Source organism: Eulemur rufifrons, chromosome 21 (assembly GCF_041146395.1).
Source record: "Eulemur rufifrons isolate Redbay chromosome 21, OSU_ERuf_1, whole genome shotgun sequence".
NCBI classification, from domain to species: domain Eukaryota; kingdom Metazoa; phylum Chordata; class Mammalia; order Primates; family Lemuridae; genus Eulemur; species Eulemur rufifrons.
The window spans coordinates 7564798-7581965 of NC_091003.1; the positions used below are offsets into that span (position 1 = coordinate 7564798).

Below are 17168 nucleotides of genomic sequence, written 5' to 3' on the forward strand. Positions count from 1 at the left end.
ATCAGGATCCAAAATAAAAAATTTCTGTCCATAAATGACCAGATCAAGGCCTGGTAAATATACACTAAAGGGGCACTCAAAGGAATATCCTCCATATTTGTGCTATGGGTTGGGGGCACAGAATGGTATGAGATACCCTCTCTTCCCCCAAGTTTAAACAAGACCATTTGGGAAGGCAAAACCAATAAACACAAAACCAAGAGGGAACATTTCAGACATCAGAGCTTTGCATGTTAAATTTTCTGTGAATGCCATGGGGATTCAGAAAACGAGCACATCTTTAAAGGGGTAAAAGATTTGCCTAAAGAGAAGGCAAAACCTCTCAAATTCATTAACTATCTACTGTATGGCAGCATCTGAGCTCTTTCACATGTTCAGGCATGAACTGTCCTTGAAGAATTTGAGTAGATGGTATAAGTACTCAAGTGTTGTGAACAATGTAAGCAGAAGACTTAAAAGGAAAAACGATGTGGCTTCACCAGTGGCAAGTTGGTGAAATGAGTGTGACAGGGCAGGCTTTGCAAGCAGAGGTGTTTAAGTCTCGGTGGGATGTAACTGAGAGGCCCTAGTAGACTTTTGAGAAGAGATTTGCTACTGGGAAGGTATTTAGGCATGGTCAACCAGACTTGCAGACTTGGCATTGTAAGATTTCTGCAGTAATCTAGAAGCTTGAGGGTGGCTCTGGAAGCAGAGAAATAAAGATTAATGAATAGGCTCAATATTTTTTTAAGACAAATGTCTACAGTTTTTGATGACTGGCTAGATTTAAGGGGACAGTGGGTGGCTTATCTGGTGATATCGACAAATCAGGAAGGAGGCTGGTTTGGATGAGGTCTCTTAGGTTCTAGATATTATTTGAGGTGGCAGAGGGACATTCAAATGAATGAGATGTGGAGCATGGGACTAGAGTGTGGCTGAAAGGTCCAGGCAGTGACACAGACTTCAGTGTTCCCAGCTTTGAAGAGATGGGGTTGAAGTATGAGAAAGAATAAGAAAATGGGAAAAAAAGGATGCCAAGTTTAGCTGGAGCATGGGAGAGAAAGGAAAGCTGGAGAAAAGGAGTTCTCTATTACCTCTTTGATTTGTGGGTTGTTGTTTTCCTGGTTTAAATATGCTCCATAGTCCAGAAATGGTTTGGTCAGCCCACAATCCAAAGGGATCATTTAGATCCTAGTTGTCAGCACAGAGGAGTTACAATGTGGCATTCCTCAAGATCTTCGAAATATGGAGATAAGAGTGCATTCTGGAATTACTTAAAAATCAGTCCATGATGAAGCCAAATCTGGACATAGAGAATCTGCTTCATGAGAAGAAGTGGCTCACAGGCCTGTAAGATAAAATTACACTGAATAGTGTGTTCCCATTTCTAAAGAAATCATCGTCAGGATATGGAGTAGTCAACTTTGGAAGCACAGAAAAACGGCCTCATAGGCAGATGCTGAATAGTGTCCATTCAGGCCCTACCGAGGAGCCTGAGCTCATGACCTTGCACTGTTTCTGTCCTTTTGGTTGGGTCATTACTGATGAGGAGATAGATGCAAAGGTACAAGAGGGTGTAGCCAAGGCTAGCTGTGAGTATACAGTGCCCTTAAATGAGTTTGAACTCTTCCTGATCTAATTGCATGCTCACCAAGGAACTACTTTTGAAAGATGTCAAATTTTGTTATGAAAATCCAGAAAACATAGAGGTATTACAATAAAAAAGCAAAAGTTCCCTTTCATTCCCCTGCCAGCCTCACCCCTCAGAGTTGAGGTAATCTATGGCTTGATTTATCCTTTCTGATCTTTTTCTGGGGAGACCTCGCTCACACATACAGACATACATATACACAGATACATACACACAGTTTGTTCTTTTTTTAAATACAAAAATGAGATCATACCATTCCTATGAAACTTTCTGTTGAGTTGGTCTGCCCATAAGGAGAAGCACACACTGTAAAGACACAGACTTCAAGTGTTCCAGACTCCATGACAGCTATTTTTCATGTAAATTGACTGGCTTATAAATCAGGTTATGGCCTCAATTCATGAGGGTCTGCCCCTCAGGCTTGGCGGTGCTCACCATGTGAAATAGTCAGGATTCTGAGCTGTCAGGGCTGAGGGGACTATCTATACTTTAGAGGCAGTGAGTAAATGCCAGTTTGTGGGGCTTCTTGGGTGGCAGCCTGCGAGCCCTTCTCCGGATGCACATATTTGCCTGTCCTCACACTTGCCCTTGTCAGTGGCTGTGAGCACGAGCCTTGTTAGTATTTCTTACTTGCATTTCTATTCCCGCTCCAGGAAGAAAGGCCAGCTGTTGTGTGGCCTTTGTTTGGCTTGGTGTTCCCTGGGCCCCGCTGATCCATGGGAAGAGTCCTCTGTCTTATCAAAATTTATATACCTTCAGTATAAGAATGAAATTGGCTTCTTAGTACTTTGAGCTTCTCCTTCTCACTTTCTTAGATGGCTTTTTAGGTGCCCAGCAATGAATGCCAAAATTGACAGCAGTGTTTGCATTCAGGCGGTGGTTGCAGGAATCCAGCAGGCTCATGCAGAGCAACTGGCCAACATGAGAATCCAAGATCTGAAAGTCAGCCTCAAACCCCTGCACTCAGTGAACAACCCCATTCTGCGGAAGAGGAAGTTACTTGGGTAACTGAGCTTATTTATTCTATTCTTCTTCATGGCTGGAATGGCTGAGTATTGGGTTCTGAAAGCTCAGCCAAGAGTCTGCCCTTTTTCTGCCTCCTAAGAGGGTGGAGAAGATAAACTCTTTAAAGAGTATCAGGAATTTCAATAGTATTGGGAGTTGGACACACTCTATAGTTATTTTTCTGAAAAATCTGTTGCCTTATATTTAGAGATGTCTGTCTGTCCAGAGTTGAGTTTGAGGCTCTCACCTTGTTATTACCTCTCCCCCAAACTTTTAAAGCACCAGGCCAAAGGATGGTGTTTATATCCATGACCATGAGAATGGAGCCGAGGATTCAAATGTTGCTTTGGAAAAGCTCCGAGATGTGATTGCTCAGTGTATTCTCCCCCAGGCTGGTAAAGGTCACGTCATTTACTAATGCTCTGTGTGTGTGTGTGTGTGTGTGTGTGTGTATGTATCTGTACATGCAAATCTGCACATGACAGACGGAGTGGTTTAATTTGGGGTTGTCTGTTTCATCTTTGTGTTAAGAGAAAATAAGCACATTATATAAATTAGTCTGTGCCCGTTAAAAACATTAGATAATGGGAGCTCAGAAGGGTGGTAAGTTGTACCCCTCCTTTGGTTTTCTGTGAAATTTTTACTTTAGACATAATTGCCCGTATCAGGTATAGCACAATTTTGTGTTTTCTTAGTTTGATGAGGGCACAGGATAGCGGATGGAAAATGGAAATTGTGGACAGGATCAGGATCAGGTTGCAGGCTGTTAAAAGTATTTCCAGAGCCTTTAGAGGCCAAGGCTGCCATCAGCTTGTGAATATAGAGAACACTCCCTAGTTCAGAAGTAGCCCCTGTTGCTCCCTGTAGCCTGGGCAGAGTGACTGACATATGGGTCCTCTGGGGTAAGAGCTTTATTTTAGTGTTCTCTCTCCACTCAACAGGATGTGGTGGCCTAGTCTCAGCAAATGTGTAAGATGTTTCACTTACTAGGCCAGAAAACTGTTGGGTTGCCCTGTCTTCCTAGATTCCTTGGGTTTTAAGAGAACTCATGTAGTGTACCTCAGCTAGCCTTCTAAAGTAAGAAATGAGCTTAGGAGGCTGGGCGCTGTGGCTCACGCCTATAATCCTAGCACTCTGGGAGGCCGAGGCAGGAGGATTGCTCGAGGTCAGGAGTTCGAGACAAGCCTGAGCAAGAGCGAGACCCAATCTCTACTAAAAAAAAATAGAAAGAAATTAACCAGACAACTAAAAATATAGAAAAAATTAGCCGGGCATGGTGGCGCATGCCTATAGTCCCAGCTACTCGGGAGACTGAGGCAGGAGGATTGCTTGAGCCCAAGAGTTTGAGGTTTCTGTGAGCTAGGCTGATGCCAGGGCACTCTAGCCTGGGCAACAGAGTGAGACTCTGTCTCCAAAAAAAAAAAGAAGAAGAAGAAGAAGAAATGAGCTTAGGAGAAAGAGGGTGGTCTAATTCTCCCTCTTTTGGGCTTAGGCTGGCCAGGTATTTTTTTGCTCAAAGATAGGGCCACTACCTATTTCCTACCCACTAATGCTAAGAATCTGATGTCATCAGAGGATTTATGTGAGGATGTCAAAGAAGAGTCCAAAGACCAGAAGCAGTCTATGTGTAATATAGGGACTAGCAGTAAAGCCAGTGTGTCTGGTGAAGTTTTGTGCATTTAACCATCACTTCTCAACCCGCTGGACATCATGTCCTTCCATCTGTGACACTAAAACCCCATGATGCTGCAGGAAAAATGCAACTTCCTCTTCACCCTTACCAATAGGAGAGAATGAAGATGAGAAGCTGAATGAAGTAATGCAGGAGGCTTGGAAATATAACCGGGAATGCAAACTCCTGAGAGATACTCTGCAAAGCTTCAGCTGGAATGGTAGGAGCCTTAATTACTCCTTTCCCTGGGAATGCAGAGAAGTGATTATGTTTAGAACATGTATGATCTTTTGGGGACCCAAGCTGGGGCTGTTTTCAAGTGAAGTAAGGCTTGCTGGAGAATGAGTGGAGTATTGTGAGATAGGGTTTAGCTCTACATTAACTGCTCAGGCATATCTGGACATCTGGCCCTTTCACGTTTTCCAGAGTTCAAGTGAATTGTGTGTTGCAGATTCAACACTGGAAAGCCACTTGGGCAAAACAAAACAAAACAAAAAAACCACATCTCAGAACTCTTTCCAGCTGCTTCCCATTAAGGAACAGCCCATGCCAAAGGGGATAGAGAGGACAAAGTACCAGGGAGTCTGCCCTATTGATCTGCTCAGCTTGGGCAAGAGTTGTTTCATCAAAGAGTAGAAAATTTGCCAGACTTGCTGCTGGCTGTTTTTTTCCCCCCAAGCAAACAAGTTAGAGATGCATTTCTTGAACTGAGTTTTATATTATCTTTCCAGTTTAGCAGACCATACTAGACTTAAGCTCCAGAATGCTCAGGGAAGGGAGCAAACTCTGATTTCATTGCCTTGCTTGTATCTTGAACATACCCTAAGAAATCCGGAGTGCTAGCCTGGCCATTGCTTCGAAGAGATTAGCTCCCTTGGGATTTTTTTTTTTTTAATGTTGCAATATATCATCATTATAGAAAAGTTATCACATAAGAAGTGTGGACTTCAATTAATTTTCACAATATAAACATTCCCCTGTAACTAGCACCTAGGTCATATAGTAGAACATGTGCCCTCTTCTTGTCACTCCCTCCATTCAAGGATAATCACAATCCTAATTTCTAGCACTTTGGTTTAATTTTTCTGGTTTTGTATTTTATGTAAACGGAATCTGATAAATCTGTGTTCTTTTGTGTATAGCTTCTTTTAATCAACATATGTGAGATCCATCCATGTTGTTATGTGTAGCAGCAGATCATCCTCAGTATATGAATATACTATATTTATCCATTCTGTTGGATGGACATTTGGATTGTTTTCAGGTTTTGGTAATTAAGAAAAGGGCTGCTGTGAACAGTCTTGTCTATATCTTTTGATGAACATTTTGATGAACTCATTTCTCTTATGTGTCTAGGATTGGAATTGCTGGTTCATGGAGGTATTCAACTGTTTAGTAGGTACTGCCACCAGTTTTCCAAAGTGGTTGTAGAATTTATGAACTCCTAGTAGCAGTATTTGAGGGTTTAGTTACTCAACATCCATACCAACTCTTGCTGTTGTCTATCTTTTTTATTTTAGTCTTCCTGGTTAGTATGTAGTGGTATTGCAGTGTGGTTTTGGTTTGCATTACCCTGATGACTGAGGAGATTGTGCCCCCCCCCCCTTTTTTTTAAACTGAATTGTATCTTTCTTATAGATGGATAGGAGTTCTTTATTCTGGATATGGGTTCTTTGTCAGCTGTATGTATTACAAAGATCTCTCTCTTTGTGCTTTGCTTTTGTGTTATGAGCTTTGATTTTTACTGCCAGGTTAATGGAGCTGCTCAGTTGCTACCTTAAAAATGGGAAATATGAACTGCTTTTGGTCAGTGTTGGGATAGTTCCTCCATTGGTAAGGGTGAATTTGACACTGGTAAGGTGTACCTTTGGGTCTCTGTGAAGATCTACCACCTCTCCAAGAGTACGAAGACTGACCTTGTTCTTTCTTGGGTTTCAGGTCGTGGATTCACAGATAAAGTAGATCGACTAAAACTGGCAGAAATTGTGAAGCAAGTGATAGAAGAGCAAACCACATCCCATGAATCCCAATAATGACAGCTTCAAACATTGTTTTTTTTAACAATTTGAAAAATTATTCTTTAATGTATAAAGTAATTTTTATGTAAATTAATAAATTGTAATTTCATTTCCACATTGATTAAAGTTGCTGTATAGATTTAAGGTACAGGATTTACTAATAGTATAGTTATTGTTTGGTTTTAAAAGCTCAGTTCCTAGAGATAAACTATAATTTTAGGACTGTCTAGTCTTATATTTGTAAGATGACAGATGGTATTATCAAGCAAGATTGTTTTATTTGTAATAAAGTATACAAAGACCACTTGCAAGAGGTAGATAAAGGACCAACTCTACTGACCTTTCTGCTTAGTAAACAGATGAATCAAGTACTATGGAATCTGGTTTCAGTTGCCCTGTGTATTTATTTTCTGTACCATTGATAGATTAGCTCTGGTGCCAAGAAATTTTTGTGGATCAATCATTGCATACTGCCTGCTGAAACTCAACAGGAAGTACACTTGGGCCTGGGGAGCCAACTCCCATGATAGAAGAGGAGACAGCTGAGTCCTCATTTCTCTTGCCTCTACTTCCCCAGAGTGGGAACATTTCCTTTTTGTCATATTTGTTAAAAGGGTATTGGTATATTTCTTAAATCTAATGGAATTCTCTTTTGGTTTTATTCTTTACATATTTAACCAGAGGTTCCCTTTCTCCTTCCCTAAGGTCTCACTTTGTCCTCTCCCCTCCCTTGCAACCCTCACCATCTCCATTGCATCTTAATTCCTTTCCCGGTTCCTCTGGCCCTCTTTTGGGGATGATTTTTCTGAGAAAGTTACATATAATTTAAACAAGACTATTGGACTAGCATGTAAGATAATCCAGTTTTGTTTTGTTTTTCCCCCTTAAAGCTGCCCTTTTTCTCTGTAATGTTTCTGCCTGGGTTTCATGTTGGCAACCTCTGGGCTTCATTTATTCTGTTCAGTACCCTTTATTTTTAGGAAGCAGGTTCTGGCCCACAGAGCAGCTGTGTGAATGAAAAATAAGGCTTGGTTACTTTTCTAGTTTTGTTTTGTGCATATGGGCTTCCATAACAATCTGGGTTTGGGGTTTTTTTTTTCCCCCCCAAGCAGTTTTTGGTGGGCACCTGTGTTGGTAAATAGAAGAGCTGACAGGCACACCCCAAGTCACGGAGCAGAGTAAGAGGATTAGGAGTCTCTGTCATCCAGTTTTATCCCATCACTTTCTCTGATCAAAATCTATCCCACAGAGCTAACTAATATTTTCTTACTCCTCCGCTATGCTGAGTATGTCTTTGACATTTAGCTAGTATGCTCTATGTGTGTGACTAACTGTGGGAATATATGATAAAAACCTAAAGTATCTTTTAAAAATTACTTTATTACATTGCTTCCCTTTTATCTTGGAGAAGTTGTAATTCAGGGTATTTTTTGAGGTAAGGTTCACTAACGTTAGGTGACTGATAACTGTTATAAATGGATACCCTGTAAGGAGAATTGAATACTTTTCATGATGGCAAAATCTAAGAGAGGCAGCAGAGAAAAACAAAATGTTTTAAATTTACTGACCAGAAAACTTAGCTGAGAGTTGAATTAAGGGCCTATTCTGTTTTTTAGAGAAATACAATCTTGCAGATCACTGCTTACATTTAGGAAAAACTCTGCACTTGTTTTTGTATTATCTGAACAACTGTAGTTTTCCTGTCTTAGGGCAGAGGTTCAGTCTTCCATGGAGAAAGTCAGTAATTACCTTTGTTATACTTCTTTTTCTTTAGAGGAACCTTCTAGCTTACCCAGTCTACCATTAACTTCTCAAATTTGTTATTTGGGTATCTTCTAAAGGCTCAGGATGACTTTTTTCCCCTCTTTAGCGTGTGTTGAATTTTAGATACCTAAAATGGTATTTCCTTTTACTCTGAGCATCAGTTGCCTGTGTTTTAGTCACTTCAGGCAGAATTCATCCGGTCCCCAAAATGAATGTTGTGTCCAGACATGTCCAAATGAGCACCATGCTGGAAGTTTGTGAATACTGTGGAGGATGCCTCAGCTTTTGTAACTCAAAAGTGGGTCCTGCTCTGGACAGAGCTCCTTGAAAAAACAATAGCTCCCAAAGGACCTAGCACTGATTGGTTTTCAAAGTGGAGTTTTGTTTGTGTATTCCTAGGCCAGTAGTAAATTCTGCTTTAACATACCAGTCAAGTTTGCTAATAATGCAAAATTTACACATAACTGGAAGTGAAACCATATCTTCCTTGTATTTTACGGCCTCTCTAACCTATGGAAACTTAACATTATAAGAACTGTTCTTGTAAAGCAGCAGGTTATAGTCTACAGGTCTACATGATTTACTCACTCTCTGCTTATTAAACCATTACTTGTCACTCAAATACCTTGAGGCTTTACCACAGTTATAAGTCTGCTTTATGTAGTACAACTTGTGTATCTTTCTGGCTAATATACTTAGTGTATGAGCATAGGATAATGCCTTTCAGAAATGTATCATTTTAAACATAGCTAGGAGGAACTGCTTTCTAAAAAGAGTTCATGTTGCTTGTATTCATTTGAGAAAGAATAAGTTGAAGGAATAGTAGGTAACTGTTGGTCAAAGAAGTCAAAAGATTTAATCAGATCTTGTGTGCGAGTATGTGTGTGTGCATGTATTTACAGAAGAAAATGCGTTTCAATTTGAAAATTGGATATTTCATTTTAATTATATTTTTATTTATTTAAACACTAGAGTGTTCTTCCATTATTGATTCTTGGTTCTTTTATTCCACCAAATGACTTAACCTACTTTGCCCTGCCTGTTTTGGTTAAAACACAGGGAAACAACCTGAAATCTCTAATAGTTTCTAAAATATATACTTTTAAGAAGAGGCTTTGCTCTTACATAAAATACAACAGAAATCCATCTAGAAATCATTTCACCTTCACTGCTATAAATTTTTTAATGGGTTTGACATATAACTGAATTTTCTTGCCAGATGTTAATGATATATTTTATCACCTATATTAGGAATTCAATATTATTAATTGGGGATAGTTAATGAGTTGATGTGCTCATGCTAATATTTAAGATATTATGGTGCCATACTATTCCTTTCTGAGTTAGTTCAGGGCATTTCCCCATTTTTGAGTATTACCTGTAGTCATAACTCTTATTTGAAAGGTTTTATGTTATAAATATTCTACTTAATATAAAGTTATTTTTATGCAAGATAAAAGACGTAGAGTCTTATTTTTGTTCATCTTAGAGTGCAGTGGAAAATAACTGACTGGAGAAGGAAGGAGTAGATAGGATTTCTTTTTCCTTTTAAATTTGTACTGTTAAATATACCAAGAAAATTGACATTGAAACCAATGAGGACTTCCACAGATACTACAGGTCAATTTTAGTTACAAAAGTGAACAACAAATCTTTAAAAAGTTCTTTTAGAGCCCATTTTAATTTTCTTGATGAAATGGTAACTAGACACTTGTTTAATCAGTTTATATCCCACAGGTTGTTTTTATGTTGGGGCAGTTCAGAGGAATTGAACTTTGATCCTGATCCCTAATATATTATACTTCCATGGAGAAACTGAGCTCATTTTACTTAACACATATGTCTGTGGTAGGAAAGAATTATGTTTATATGCTGATATAAATTGTCTGAACTTACTTGTTACGAACAAAAGATAATAAGGGGAAACTTGGATATCCACGTACAGTTTTTCTGGAATTAAAGAAAAAAATCAGACACTGACAAAGGAGAGTTGAACTGAGAAACAATGCTGTTAATACTACAGAAATAAGAAAAAGAGGCAGTGGGCAACAGAGAACTCTGTCCTGCTCAGAGATCTACACAGAATCCCTGTCCCCTTCCCTCAACCCCCTGCCAGAATGTTGGGTTTCAAAGAATGAGCAGATTAACGGATATCAGGAGTAGTGTGGCCTGGGCTGATGAAAAAGAATAATTTGCCTGTGTTACAGTACTGACTGAATCCCTACAGATCTTCTACTTGGAATATCTCTCCAGGAGGGTAAAAGGAACTTAGCCAACGAACATTAAAGCTGTTGCTGTTGGAAGGAAGTCATACGCTAAAACTACTAAAGGACAGGAGAGAAGCAAGAATAAAAGGAGACACAGCCTGAAGTTTATGAGACTCTGAGTTGGGCAACAACTATCCATAAGGGAGCCAGCATAGATCTGAGATTAATACCTGAGCTTCTGAGGGTGTGTGTGCCAGGAGAGCTGTAGCTGATGGACATAGGTCCTGTATCATCAACTGATTCATTTGGGCCATGTTACTGGTGTCATCATTAAAAGACTCTGCCTCCATCCTGCCTTCCCTACCGAAAAACCAAGTAGCCTTGGAAGAGACCTGGGCTCTGCAGAAGTGGAACTTGAGGCTGGGGCTAGTGCCAGTAACTTCATGTGTCAGGTTAGAGATTTTGATGCTGTTAGTGATTTTTCTGCCAAGCATATACTGTCACCTGGGATCGGTATATTATGCTTCCTATGAAATAATTATTGCTAAGAGGCTAACAATCCAGGAAAGAGATAACCCAGTGGAAAAAGCAACCCATGTGCTATTTATGCAAGGCCAGAAGCACCTGGTTCACCTGAAGGTGAAGAGAGACTATTTTGTGAATAACTTTCCAGTCTACAGTTACCACAATGGCATCCTGGGGCAAGAATTGCCTTTCATTTCACATGACTGTCACTATGAAGGCCACATAGAAGGAGTGCCAGGTTCTTTTGTTTCTGTCAACAGCTGTTCAGGCCTCAGGGGCATCCTGATTAAGGAGGGAAAATCTTATGGCATTGAGCCCGTGGACTCTTCAAAGCAGTTTGAACATGTGTTGTACACCATGGCACATCAAGCGCACGTTTCCTGTAGTGTCACTTCCAAAGACAGCCAAGCGGTGTCCACCAGCTGGCAACGAGGGAGTAGGAAGCCTCATCATCTACAGGCACTGTCCTACTTGTGGTCACACACCAAGTACGTGGAGATGTTTGTCGTGGTCAACAACCAGCGGTTCCAGATGTGGGGCAGTAACATCAATGAGACAGTCCAGAGAGTAGTGGACATTGTTGCTCTGGCCAACAGCTTCACTAGGGGAATAAACACAGAGGTGGTGCTAGCTGGAATGGAGATTTGGACTGAGCGGGATCTAATAGAGGTCCCAGTGGACTTGCAGGTTACACTCAGGAATTTCAATAGCTGGAGACGAGAGAAGCTCTTCCCTCGTGTGAAGCATGATGTTGCCCACATGATCGTTGGACACCACCCTGGAGAGAGTATGGGCCAGGCATTTCTCAATGGTGCCTGCTCAAGTGGTTTTGCGGCAGCTGTTGAATCCTTCCACCATGAAGATGTCCTCCTGTTTGCAGCGCTCATGGTCCATGAGCTCGGGCACAACCTGGGTATTCAGCATGACCACTCGGCCTGCATGTGTAAGGATAAGCACTTTTGCCTCATGCATGAAAATATCACTAAACAAAGTGGCTTCAGCAACTGCAGTTCTGACTACTTCTACCACTTCCTTTGTGAACACAAAGGGGCCTGCCTATTTAACAAGCCCTGGCCCAAAGGCCGCAAGCGTAGGGATTCCCGCTGTGGAAATGGTGTGGTGGAAGACCTGGAAGAGTGTGACTGGTTCTGATTGTGACAATCACCCATGCTGTGATCCGACATGTAGTCTGAAGATGGATGCTGAATGTAGTAATGGACTCTGCTGCCATGCCTGCACTTTCAGAAGGCTGGGGTTTTTATGCCGTCCCACTCAGGATGAGTGTGACCTCCCAGAATACAGTGATGGCAGTTCTGCAGAATGCCCTGCAGACAGCTACAAGCAAGATGGTACATTGTGTGATAGAATTCACTATTGCTCTAGGGGTCAGTGTAAGAACCCTGATAAACAATGCATGAGTATATATGGGCACCCTGCAAGATCCGCCCCAGAAGACTGTTACATTTCAATGAATACCAAAGGGGACCAGTTTGGAAACTGTGGCCGTCCCACTGCAGCTCAGCAAAGATATGCTACATGTTCAGATGGTAATATATTTTGTGGGAAACTCATATGTACAGGTGTTAGATATCTACCACAAATCCAAGCTCACCATACAGTGATCCAGGTCCCTCACAGACATGACTGGTGCTGGAGCATGAATGCTTTCAATGGTACTGATATCCCTGATGATGGAGATGTGCAGACTGGCACTTCTTGTGCCCCCAACAAAGTCTGCATCAATTACTCCTGCACTAATCATTCCATACTCCAGTATGACTGTGAACCAGAGGAAATGTGTAATGGGAGAGGAGTTTGCAACAATTTAAGGCACTGCCATTGTGAGTTTGGCTTTGCACCCCCCTTATTGCCAACACCCAGGAGATGGAGGTAGTTTGGACAGTGGTCCCCCTGGTGAGCCACTTAAGAAAAATCTAAGGGGCAGTCATTTTAGAAGTAAGGATAAAGACATAAACTTTAAAATGATAGTGCTCATAGTCCCTATATTTCTTCTAGCACTACTGTGCGGTCTACTTACAATTGCCTACCTCACGTGTGAAGCGCAGACAGTACAGCATAAAGAAAAGGAGTCTCTGGAATCAGAGCTGACCAGAGAAGATAAGGTACCACCAGCAGAGAAAGCGCCCCCAGCAGAAAAGGCCCCCAGACCAAAGGAGGTTCCCCTACCAGAGCCAGCCCCCTCACCAGAGCAGGACTAACCACCAGAGTAGGCCCAACCACCAGAGGCCCCAGAAGAGCTTGCACCAAAAGAGGAAGCAGGTAAAGGACAGGAAAAACCAAAGGCAGAAATCTAGTGGAGGATGAAGCCAAATAAATTAAAACCCTCAAGCACTGAGTGGGAATGAGGAGCTCGGAAGCAAATGTGAAGTGAGATTTTTTTTTTTTTTTTTTTGAGACAGAGTCTCACTTTGTTGCCCAGGCTAGAGTGAGTGCCGTGGCGTCAGCCTAGCTCACAGCAACCTCAAACTCCTGGGCTCAAGCGATCCTACTGCCTCAGCCTCCCAAGTAGCTGGGACTACAGGCATGCGCCACTATGCCCGGCTAATTTTTCTGTATATATATTTTTAGTTGTCCATATAATTTTTTTCTATTTTTAGTAGAGACGGGGTCTCGCTCTTTCTCAGGCTGGTCTCGAACTCCTGACCTTGAGCAATCCACCCGCCTCGGCCTCCCAGAGTGCTAGGATTACAGGCGTGAGCCACCGCGCCCGGCCGTGAAGTGAGATTTGATGTCTACAATGGCTCTGACTGGACTATCTAGTCTACAGAAACATACAAATGTAGGAAGAGGGATTTTTTCCACTTTCCAGTATTCATTTTAGTAAATTGGTTATACTTCCATATATAAAATCATACATAGAATATCCTGTATTTTTGCTTTTTCACATTTCATGAAACACTTTAAGCTCTTCTCATGGAACATTGCTATCAATGTCTTATTTCAATAAGGCCAATTTTTGAGTCACCCAAAATTGTTCCACAGGGCATACAATCTTCCATCTACTTTATTTGATATATTATCTATTATCTGTGCCTATATTGCTATCACTGGGTTATTCATCCCAGTTATACCTACCTATTAGATTAGGAACATTATTTATGTAACTGAGTATTCTGATTTGCCCTGTCAATTTCTATTCATGAAATATAGGTGATTTTAAATAAATAAAATGCTTATGTTTCAGAGGAAGCGTCACTCTAGACTCCATGTAGTCTAGTACTTGTGATCCTTTATTTTGGGGCTTCCTAGAAGGGGCTAGATGTGATCCAGGGAGGTCTCATACTCTTGGTCTGGGTACATGGGGAATAGGAAGGCAACCCAGGAAGAGGGCTCTTGCACAATGCTGAATTCTTACTTGAAGTATTTGTGTTTTCATTTGACTTTTTTGTCTTAATTTTCTATTGAAGTTGATATTCTGTCTACTGACAATGATAGGAACATCTCTAATACAAGTAACAGAACTTCCAATGTGGTAGTCATTTCTCTGTGAAGAACAGAGCAAGTATAATAATATTCATTCTGGGCCACCATGTTAAACACTTTATATTCATTGTCTTAATTCAATCCTCCCAACTTCCCAATGAAACCTGCATCTTGTACATGAGAAAACAGAGACCAAAGAGTTTGCTCTAGAGCTAGCTAGTAAGTGGTGGAACTGCATCTGTCCCCAAGTCTGACTGAATCTACATTCTCCACTGCCTCATAAGCCTTTTCCTTCAGTAAAAAAAAAAAGTGACAGGGAAGACATCTGATATGTTCTTAATTCCCCAGAACACAGGTTCTTCCTCAGTGACTTAATTAAACAAAGCCTTACAAATGAATACAGACCTTTATTATGAACCAACTGCATTGTGTAGTCATTATGGATTAAAGTGTCTTTTCCCTGCGGATCGTTTGAGCTCAGGAGTTCGAGACCAGCCTGAGCAATGAGCGAGACCCCACCTCTACTAAAAATAGAAAGAAATTATATGGACAGCTAAAAATATATATAGAAAAAATTAGCCGGGCATGGTGGTGCATGCCTGTAGTCCCAGCTAGTCGGGAGGCTGAGACAGGAGGATCGCTTGAGCTCAGGAGTTTGAGGTTGCTGTGAGCTAGGCTGACGCCACGGCACTCACTCTAGCCTGGGCAACAGAGTGAGACTCTGTCTCAAAAAAAAAAAAATAAATAAATAAAGTGTCTTTTCCCCTACCACATCCTGACAGCATGGAGTAGAAGACTGACATCTTATTTAGCTCTGAGGGCACAGCTCACTGTAGGTACTCAATAAGTGTTGACCCAGTGAATGATTTAACCAGAACCAACCTTAAAATATAGTGGTTGCTAGTCCCTAGGCATGGCATATCCAAAATCTTTCTCAGGTGCAATACTGCTGCCAGCTGAGTGAATGTTCTACTTTTGGGGAAGTTCCTGAGGATCAGTCCCCAGGATACACTTGGTGAGCCCCTCTTTTGACTGCCCACCCTATGTCAGCAGAAAAGAGCAAACAGAAGAATCAGACCTGCTATCTGCTTTCTCGAAACTTATGTTAGTTACTTTGGGTCAAACCAAACTAAACTTCAGAGCAAAATCCAAAATGAAGCCATCAGTTATGTATGCACGACTATAAGTAAAGCATGAAAATCACAACACAAGTTCTCACAATTGATTCTGGTAATCAAATCCAGGTGAGAAATCATGGTGTCGGTAGTCACTTGACAGTTTTGAGAACAAGTATGAAACTGGGTAACTAAAGGTCTCCAAATGTAAACTTGTATTAAGGACTTTTGAAAAAATGTGGAGGATGTCTGCTGAGAAGCACTGCAGTGGAGAACTGGGGAGTTACAGAAACGGTAACCTTTCTTACTGGACATCATTATGGTGACTATAATAAAAGCTAATAAGCATCACATTTAAAATATCAAGGTTAAGGGAATTATGGTTTATGTATAGGGTAATTATTCTTGGCTGATTTAATGGAGCTCTTTAAGTACCAAAAGGCAGGAAGATAATTGGGAAGCAATCAATAAAAGCCATTTCAGGATCTCACAATATTTGATAAAAAGTTACAAAATTTAGCAAATAAGGAAGTTTTATATAGACTTATCAATTTTAGTTCTTTGTCCTTAGGACTGTTTTGATTATCGGAGTTATAAGACAAGGTTTAAGACAGGAAACAAAGATTAGGACAGATGTTTGAATGGATGTTGTTAGAAATGGTGTTAGGAAACTGGACATATTAACTCTCATGTGAATCCTAAACTGTGTAGAAACCCCAAGCTCCAATGAAGGTTAGGCTCATTAGGATAGACTACTGCAGGGCAGTGACCATTTTTAGTATGGGCAGGAGGAAGAAGATAAGGGAAGGCCCGGAATCTCCAGGGTTCAAGGGGCAGCATTCTGCATGGTGTGTGACTGCCTCTAGGGGGTGCACTCTTTTGCCTCTGCTCATATTTGAGGCTTCTGAGAAACACTCATACCTTTCAATAACAGTACAACAGGGCTGGAATTCACATGCAACTCATCTGGACCTGCCCCAAGAGACACTAGTAGTGACTTCTTACCTTCTATTAACTGCCTTCTCTGGGCCACTCTTGTCCTTTCTTTGCTGCCCCACGGCAGTGGAGACCCAAGCTGTCTTCTTTTAGTTCCCCAAAGCACAGCCAAGTCCAGGATCTGCATTTGTATCCAGATGTGGAGAAAACAAAGGGAAATTATAATGTCGTAAAGTAAACACATTTGGATGTTGCACGTATCAATGCACTTGGAGTCCAGGGGTCAATGCCCTAGAGGACATGGAATGGCCATCTGTCTTGGCCCCAACCTGACATCTTTTCTTCTCATTTTATGAATGCCTGATGTAATGTCTCCACAACCTGGAGTCAAACTCCATTCCATTCCCTGGGGCTCAGTTGAAGGAAAAATAAAAATTTACTTTAAACAGATGACATTATCATGGCCTCACAGAATACCACATGACCTATTATCTGCTATTCTGTGCAATATGGAGTTAAAGTCTTCCATTAATTTCCGAAAATAAATTACCTTATGTTTACAAACCTAATTAAAGTATAATTTTGATACTGCCTTTGGGCCAATATGCTCACTGAGATGTTTTCTCAAAACTAAGGGCCAACATCCTTTAAGAATGAGTAGACAAAGTATTGTGCCTTTAATATTCACACTGGTTTTGGACATTACACTAAAAATTTTTTTTTTTAATCCTAACCACTAGACGCCAGGTGTCAAAATTTTTGAGCTAAGCAATAGGAAAAAAGGAACCAATACTACTTACAGTATTTAATGCATTTATAGGAGTCTTAAATAAGGAGGTTATGCCAGAATCA

At 41.0% G+C, this 17168-nt stretch overlaps 2 protein-coding genes across 11 annotated transcripts in view; both read left to right on the plus strand.

Annotated features, from left to right (window-relative positions):
• MAPKAPK5 (MAPK activated protein kinase 5) overlaps positions 1-6413 on the plus strand; it is a 33776-nt gene extending 27363 nt beyond the window's left edge. For 5 of the 10 annotated variants that reach the window (XM_069497615.1, XM_069497617.1, XM_069497620.1 and 2 more), the window contains 4 exons: positions 2504-2634; positions 2915-3030; positions 4423-4527; positions 6246-6413. In XM_069497615.1, the coding sequence (XP_069353716.1) occupies positions 2504-2634; positions 2915-3030; positions 4423-4527; positions 6246-6340 (447 nt within the window). In that variant the 3' untranslated portion in view covers positions 6341-6413. Of the gene's footprint in view, positions 1-2503; positions 2635-2914; positions 3037-4422; positions 4528-6245 lie in introns of all 10 variants that reach the window. The other 5 variants (XM_069497616.1, XM_069497621.1, XM_069497619.1 and 2 more) reach the window with 1 other exon arrangement.
• A 4168-nt stretch (positions 6414-10581) lies between these two features.
• LOC138401870 (disintegrin and metalloproteinase domain-containing protein 1a-like) lies at positions 10582-13136 on the plus strand. Its single transcript, XM_069497503.1, is given in 4 exon segments — positions 10582-11963; positions 11965-12679; positions 12681-12998; positions 13053-13136. Coding segments are annotated over 4 exon segments (2472 nt in total). The 5' UTR covers positions 10582-10608.
• The last annotated feature ends 4032 nt before the right edge of the window (positions 13137-17168 follow it).